The 8,321-nt window shown below is 36.4% G+C and overlaps 1 protein-coding gene across 6 annotated transcripts; it reads left to right on the plus strand.

Annotated features, from left to right (window-relative positions):
- Positions 1–1,266: 1,266 nt before the first annotated feature.
- On the plus strand, positions 1,267–7,338 carry LOC109205106 (putative F-box/LRR-repeat protein 23). 6 transcript variants are annotated; one of them, XM_019367783.1, is made up of 4 exons: positions 1,267–1,680; positions 4,986–5,674; positions 5,788–5,857; positions 6,811–7,338. In XM_019367783.1, the coding sequence occupies exons 1-2, from the start codon at positions 1,292–1,294 to the stop codon at positions 5,596–5,598; spliced, it is 1,002 nt and encodes a 333-aa protein (XP_019223328.1). In that variant the 5' UTR covers positions 1,267–1,291; the 3' UTR covers positions 5,599–5,674; positions 5,788–5,857; positions 6,811–7,338. The 6 variants fall into 6 exon arrangements, with proteins under 6 accessions (XP_019223328.1, XP_019223327.1, XP_019223326.1 ...); XM_019367782.1 differs by having other exon boundaries at positions 5,793–5,857; XM_019367781.1 differs by having other exon boundaries at positions 5,809–5,857; positions 6,811–7,337.
- The last annotated feature ends 983 nt before the right edge of the window (positions 7,339–8,321 follow it).

Below are 8,321 nucleotides of genomic sequence, written 5' to 3' on the forward strand. Positions count from 1 at the left end.
AAAAACTTATATATCCATACAAGCATTTCGTCAAACAGTCGTCAATCAAGTATTTGAACAAACAGTCATAAAGTTAATTTTTCTAGGGATATAGTTTCTAGTACATTTGAACACCATCAGTTCTTCGAATCGTCAAGGACAATAGCAAATAGCATGGCTTGGTCAGTAAAGTTTTAACGAAGCTAATTTGAATACAACATGACTTAAAATGTGAATTCTTCACACCACTTTAATATCAAAAAATATTATCTGTACATTTCCTAAAATAGATAAATCATAAACCTAAGACATACTTTTTCTAAGCAAAAAATACGATTCCCTTAAGTGAAAGAACATAATTAAAAAGTCGGATTTTACCTCTTGTTGGGCAATGAACTGGAACTTTGAGATTTTGGATCTACTCTCTCCACGTAGCAAGATCGACACTCTATTTTTTAGCAAACTAAACAGGACCGAGATTACAGAAAAGAAGAGAGTTACTTGTTGACTTGATTTTGCCGTGTTCTAACTATTTTCGAGGATTCCACAATGATCCTTCGGCTGGAGAGTTGATGAGTATTTATAGAGGAAAACTAGGGTTTTGAAAGCGAAATTGAAAGATCCTTTCGAAATTCAAAATTGTTCGTTCAAGATCCGTCCAAACTGCAACAGAAAGAAGATCAACAAAATCGTCCTCTTGCTTCAGTGAGATAGCGATTTGTCAACTTTGATACCACAGTTTTCAGCTTTTCATTTGATATGCAAGAGAGACAATGAAGACTTTGATGAGAATGGTGAAACCATTCTGATTTCATGGTAAAAGCAAGTTAAAATTTTGTCCAAGAGAAGAAAGGATTAGGAAGAAGACAAAGATGGCGGCCAGAATGAGATGGGGGAACCCTAGCAAATCTTAATATGATGAGGTCTAAATTTTAAGAAAGGAGGATCATTGGATCATTTTATTTTAATCCTACGGCCGAGATAAGAGCTTCTGGAGGATTCTTTTAGATGGACTAGGCGTATTGGGCTTAAAAGAAAATCTGATAGGTTATATTTGGGCTCATTAGTTTTCAAAAAGAGTTTGACTACATGGGCTAATTATTTTGACAGATTTGGGCTCGTCTTGAAGGTGGGTATCCCTTTGAGACTAATTTGATGGCATTTTCTTTCTTCTTATTAATTTCTTTGAGCTTCCTTTGTCTTGCTAATTTGGACACAATATGTGTGTATATATATATATATATATATATATATATATATATATATATATAGATTAAAGGCAAAACCCTTGAGAAATGCGGAGGAAAAGAAAATGCCGTGGCCAAAGAGGCGTAAGCAGAAAAAACGGAGAGCCAAACAGAAGAACCTAAAAGCCACATCATCTCGCTCCTCACCACCACCGCCATCGCCGCCGTGGGTGGAGCTTCCTCTGGAAATCACGGAAGACATTTTGCAGCGGGTGGGAGTGATAGATATACTGAACAATGCTCAGAGAGTTTGTAGTACGTGGTGGAAGGTGTGCCATGACCCCGCTATGTGGCGAGTCATTAACATGATAAATGATGTAAATAGCGACTTGCGCTATGACTTGGATAAGATTGAGATGTGTAAGGTCGCCGTGGATCGTAGCCAAGGCCAGTTACTCAAAATTAACATAGAGAATATTGGCGAAATCGACTTGTTCAACCATATTGCTGAGAGGTACAATAAAAATTGTCTAAATCACTTCTCTTAACAATAAATTATCTTGAATTCTAGCTCCAAAATTAGAGCATATGCAGTGATTGTTAAGTCTTGCTTAATCCGTGAAGCTTGAGGTAATCTAGTAAAATTTAAACGCTTAATACGATCTATGTCTGGGCTGCTGCTTTACTCAAACGCGAGGGGCTTCAAAAGTGCAAGCTTTTAACAAGAATCGTTCATATTATTAACTTTTAGATATACCTTCAGTGGGTTTTTATGAACAGATCAAGGGCCAGAAGCATTATTTATATGACTCTGTGGGAATGGACTTATCCTTGATCTTACAGGGACCAAAGGTCTTAGAATCCCACCCATTTCCCTGCCGTTGATTTGTTGCCCCCTATTTAAATCTAGTGGAAAGAATCACTAGGTTCTTTTCTTAGATAACGGAGAAATCCCCAAAAAGTGATGGTGTATGGTTCGAAACTCAGTTGGTAATGAGGCCGTGACCGTCCCTCTACCTTTCTCCAATTAAATCTCCAGGACCTATTGTTAAAAATAATGAATTACTATTTTCATTAACAGCATTTAACCAACCCGGCTTAAATACTACCAGGATTTTTGCAGCAAGGTTCAAATTAGTGATGTGCGCCTAACCAACACATCATGTGTTGTGCTCTAACCGTTAGTCCAAAACCCCCGGGGCAAATAGATCACTAGGTTCCTGTTGTAAACCTCTACGCGTACCTTTTTAGATGCCAACTTCCATAACTATTTTGATATTAACTCTTAATTTGTTACAAGCAATAAACATAGTTAATAAGTACGACGACTATTCAGCTGAATCGAGGTGGATCCTTGATGTAAACAACAAGAAGGTGGTGGCTATATTCAGCAATTGCGAGAGTATAGCTCAAGAGAGAGGAGTTTAGAGAGAATAGAGTGTATTAACTTTCAAAAGTATCCAGCAATTACAATTCATGTAACTATATATGCTCAGCTGAAGATTCTAGAAATACAACTTGTAAACTAATTTCTAACTAACTATAACTGCTGTAACTAACTTTGCCACATCAGCTGCCAACTCAGATTTTCGGTTACAGCTTTAACTGCTAAGCTGCTTCTTCTTCTGCCTTCTTCTTCTACTGCTTCCTTCTTATTTGTTAACTTGTATCATTTGAACTCAGAAATCCCTATATATCATGTACTTGGGTCAAATCTGAGCTTGATTTGAAATTTGCTTCTTTCTTCGAGCTTTGTCCTGTTGTTAAGAATGTGAAATCCACGTGTTTAAACTCCAAGTTCCGATGTAATGCTGAAACAGTTATCATGAAAAGCTATATTACAGTTCCCTAGAACATTTATGAAAATGATGAAATTATGTTAATATTGAGGATTTTTGTTTGGTTTCTAGTTTTAATGTTTTCCATTAGATACTGAACTATTTATCTCTGACAATAAATCAACAATTCGAAGTATTTTTCTTGCGTATTCTTGGTTTGTAATTAGATGTAAGAGGATCTGTTTGGGAAGTGAGAAGCCCCGTTGACAATTCTTGATATGAAAACAAAGAGCCAAGGGCTGATCTTTGAATAAGAAAAAGAGTGGATCTGTAGGGTACTAAATGAATTGGCTTATTCGAGAAGGCCTTGTTCTTTGGAAGATCAATTATGTGTTTGGTACTGCATGGTTCCACTTTGCAAGATCTCCGAATCATTATCATGCAAATGAGCAACAAAAAAAAGAAGAAGAAATAATAATGCAAATATTTAGTGAATGCAGTAGGCATACCGTGAAATCACCAAGATTTTGGAATTTGCTGTTCTTTCAACTCCTCCTTTGTATGGAGGGTCTGGAGTCCGTGATTTTAGATTAATAGCATTACAGCTGATATCCTTGAGGATTTTTAAGTTTCTTTACATAAAGAAGAAGAGATGCTTGGCAGAGAGATGAATAGGGGAATCAGAAAACAGTCAGGGAGAAGAAGACAAAAATCTTCCCTGATGATTGAGGAGAAAAATGCAATTTTGGGAAGGAGAGGAACCAGATGCTTGAAGAAGAAAAGGCCTCATTCCCACCATAAGTTTGTCTACATTCTGATATATTCTGGCTGTTAGATTATTGCTCCAATATTAGATTGACCCATCATTTATTATAATACAACTAGATAAACCCAGCATTCTACACCTTATAAGAAAAAAGAAATCTACACATGCGGTTAAGAAGGAAGTACGTTGCAAGGTTTGTAAAGGATGCACGTGTATGTAATGTAAAACTACTTTTACTGAATAAGGGATCTTGGCTTGCCAGTTTCCTTAGCCTAACACCTTTTTATTTATTTGTGCTCGAGTCCTTCTGCCAGTACCTAACCCAACATTTCCAAGTGAATGTCAGTTCATGCCTGAAGTACGTGTTAAGGGCTTGATACAATTGCATTCCTAGTACATACAGAAACATCATACATTAATGTTTAAGCTAATATCATTCAAATTTTGAGTAAGTTGCAGTTCGTGATTACCCTCCCTAAAGATCATACACATCTGGAGGAGCTTATAGAATAGGGGCAAGCTGAAACAGGATTTCCTAGAAATATTACAAAAGTTGGGACAACCAAAAAGGACTCTTTTCTTTGATAAGTAACCAGAAAATGACAACTCTTTGGCTTACGAGAACGTTAATGAGAAATGCTAATTTGCAGAGTGTGAACTAGTTTGCTGGTATTGGTATGTCCGATGCCCGCTAAACTCGGTTTATATCTATAATGGAAGTAAAGTGGTATGTCTCCTCTTTATCCCTTCTGCAGAAAGAACAAAGCAGAAAATAGTAATATTCTGATTATCATTTTAGCCAGTCAGAAGGAGGAAATGATTAATGCTGGATGAAGTGCTAAGATGTAGCTGATGTTAGGAGCAGATGAAGCAGCAATTCATTTGCTCACAAATATAGAATTTACTAGGAAGAAAGAAGGTAACGAAAGAGGAGAGTGACAGGGGAAGGAGGAACTGAATAGTGCGTTTTAAGTGTGGCTTTACATCTTCTGTTCATGTCAAAAAACTTCTCTGCTTTTTGGTGATAGTGTCATATTGAGGATTTATATTGCTTTACGCCTGTGCATTTTGGTGGTTAACTACACTTTTCCCATGTTTTTGTTGCTAAGTTCATTTGTATTTCTTGGGTTCACGTTATACTGATGGTTCAGTAACCTACTTTTTTTAAAGGTGCTCTGGCTGTTGTTTCATATTATACTTTCTCATTACTTTTCATGACCTCCACTAAAATAAAAGTTCTCTTAAAGTAATCAAATTTGGAAACCTTTTGAACAGATCAAGTCAGCTCAGACATATTAGACTTGTTAGGTGTCATTGTATCTTATTCGGATGTTTGGCTGCAGCTGCTAAGAACTTCCCTCTGTTGGAGGAGTTGCATCTATACTTCTCTGTTATTAGCCACAATGATATGGAAGTTATTGGTCATTCTTGCCCTATACTCAAGTCATTTACATCGAATGCCTATGGATTTCTAGGATTTAGTCCTCCGCGTTATCTATGTGATGATCAAGCTCTAGCTGTTGCCAGAAGTATGCCTGAACTGCGGCACCTGATGCTCTTTGGAAATATCTTGACAAATGAAGGCCTGCAGGCCATTCTTGATGGCTGTCCACACCTTGAATCGCTGGATGTACGCCACTGTTATAATCTCAATCTTGAAGGGGATTTAGGAAGAAGATGTAAACAACAGATTGTCGATCTAAAGCTCCCTCATGATTCCACTTATGGTTATCAATTCGATGCTGACATATTTGATCATTCAATTCGTGGTGCTGACTACTCAGATCAAAGTAGTGATTATTCTGTATCTGATGATGACTTCCATTGGTTATCTGATACCAGCGTTGGCCATCAGGACCATGATGATTATAATGACTACTACGACTAAATCCATTTAGCAGCAAGTATCCGGACGAAAATGTTGTCTTTTACGAAGGTCATATTCAAACCGAAAATCACTGATGGTAAGAACCAATGATTTGAATACCAGCATTATTTCATCCATCTTTTGTTTTGTTCTGTTCAACCGCAAGATATAGAAAGGGAAGGGTTAAAACAAAATAGTTATTTGATGCAGAACAGGCGCGGTATTTTGCAGGTTTTGGTTGCTTTTGCGTTATCATGACATCCTTTTGCTACAGTAACAGGTGAAGTGTTTAGTTCTGTATATATCTATAGCTGATTGTAATTAGAATGACCAAAGTAATTCTCTTCCTTTTGCATCTAAGGTGACTTCTACGACTTCTAGATAACTCTTGCTCTTCTTTTGTTCGTACCTCAAAGGATTTTGGAACCCCCCTCCAATTAAGTTTGCTATGTATTTTATACTCTCCTCTTTTGAGCTTGTGTATAAAAGCTACTTCCGTTGTACTAGTTCAGAATAATTTCTTCTCTATTAATGATTATTGAGAGAATGGTAAAGGCTTGGCTGCTGGTTCTGTGCGACTCAAATTCACCTGATTATTATTTCCAACATCCAACTTCTGATAGTTAAGCAAATTATTGGCTTTTGACCAGTTCTTCAGATGTTTGCTGATTGAATTTTATTGAGTAATGCACAACCAGGTTACTGGAACTCTAATGTACAGGAATCACTAGTTCTTTTCAAAACCAATGTATTGATCAGACATGTTATATTCATCAAGTGCATGCCCCAAGGCTAAAATAGTAATTGTAAACCTATCAAAGCATCACAAGGGCACTTTAACATGTTTAATCTATCGAGAAATTCTCCTACTCAAGTGCTTTTTTTTATTGTGTTGCCTCTGAAGTTCCATTTGCTCACTTCCCTTCTTCCACTCTTCCCCCCTATATTCATCAATAGGTTAAAGCTAATGCACCGTCGTGTGTGGTCTTCTTTTACACTCCCCTAGCAGAAATATAATAAATAAAGCACCAAAGGAACTATTTTGTTGCTAGAACATGTCTGCAGAGATACATATTACTTGTCTTTTATGCATATATTTTTTTAAAGGTTGATAAATTAAGGTAGCAAATTGTTTTATCCTATGGTATGCTTGCACTATACTTCTGTAGTAGGCGTTGTGTTTGGTAATTTTGCTTCATTCTGCCGTTGTTTCAGTTTTGTGTTTTTCACCAGGTAAGGAAAATGAAAAGACTTGGTATTGCAAATTGCCATGGCATAGTATGCGAAGGCTTGGTTGAAGTAGTTAAAAAGCTCCCATTGTTAAAAAGTTTAGTCTGACACACACACACACAGCTATCACAATAGAAGGCATTGAAGCTCTTGGCCACAGTTGAAGTCTTTTGAATTGAATAACATAATTTATGAAGTAGATGAAAGAAATGAAGTTGGCCACAGCTCTAGCTATTGCTGAAAACCTATCAGCCTTGCACCACCTACAGTATGACAAATCAAGGCGTACAAGCTATTTTGATACTTGTCCTAATCTTGTATTCACTGGTCCTGCGGCGGTGCTTTAATGTTAGCCACAACGATGTCTTGAGTAGCAAAATTTCTTGACAGATTAAAGATGTGAAGCTCTAAAAAGTTTAATATTATTTGAGGCTTAAGGGGTTGTTTGGTGCAACAGTGGGATATCCCATGGAATTAGGGGTGTGCATTCGATTTATCGATTCGATTTTGACCCTTATCGATAATTATTTATCGGTTATTGATTTGTACATATGCTTATCGTTATCGTTTCAATAAGGTTTCGATTTTCTCGATTTCGATTTATCAATTTTGGGGGCTTATCGATTCGGTTATCGATTACACCAATAAGAAAATTTGCGGGATTCCACGAAAAGTATATCGTTATAAACGCGCCTAAGTAATATGGACAAAAAGAAGCTAAAATAAGACGAACACCATTTACAATATAAAAATTGTGTCAACAAGCAAATGCAACAAAACTAAAGTAAGGGATCAAATGTATGCCACCAACACTCCAACGGTATAAAAAAACAAAACAAAACAAAACACATCATCACGGCTAATTCTGTTTTCCATTAATTTGAACTTCATTCCCTTGATCTTTAAATATGATTATTCCTTAAATGTGGTAGAGGAAATAATAGGGTAAGGGACTTAGGGTAAAGGAAAGGGTATAGATTATGGAAAATAATATTGTATAGCCGCTTTCAAAATAGTAGCGGAATATATATACATTCTGTATGTTATATTAATCTACACAAATAGGTAATTATTCATTTAACAAGTGTCTACAGTCTAGGGGTGTGCATTCGATTTATCGATTCGATTTTGACCCTTATCGATAATTACTTATCGATTATCGATTTATACATATGCTTATCGTTATCGTTTCAATAAGGTTTCGATTTTTTCGATTTCGATTTCGATTTCGATAACAAATAATCGATTCGATTTATCGATAAACCGATTCGAATGCACACCCCTACATGGATGGAATTAGCTATCCCACCTTCTACATGGTATAATTCCACCATTTTAGTGTAAAAGTTACCGGGGGATTAGCTAATATTCCAAACCAAACATGGGATAAAGTTAATCCCAAACTTTATCCCGAAATTATTATCCTTATCTCATGTACCAAACGACTCTAAGTGGTTGGTGAAGTGGTATTTGTTTTGAGAAAATGATTTCAAGATGCAACTTTATAACGAAAT

The sequence above is a fragment of the Nicotiana attenuata genome, unplaced genomic scaffold (assembly GCF_001879085.1).
Source record: "Nicotiana attenuata strain UT unplaced genomic scaffold, NIATTr2, whole genome shotgun sequence".
In the NCBI taxonomy this organism is placed as follows: Eukaryota; Viridiplantae; Streptophyta; class Magnoliopsida; order Solanales; family Solanaceae; genus Nicotiana; species Nicotiana attenuata.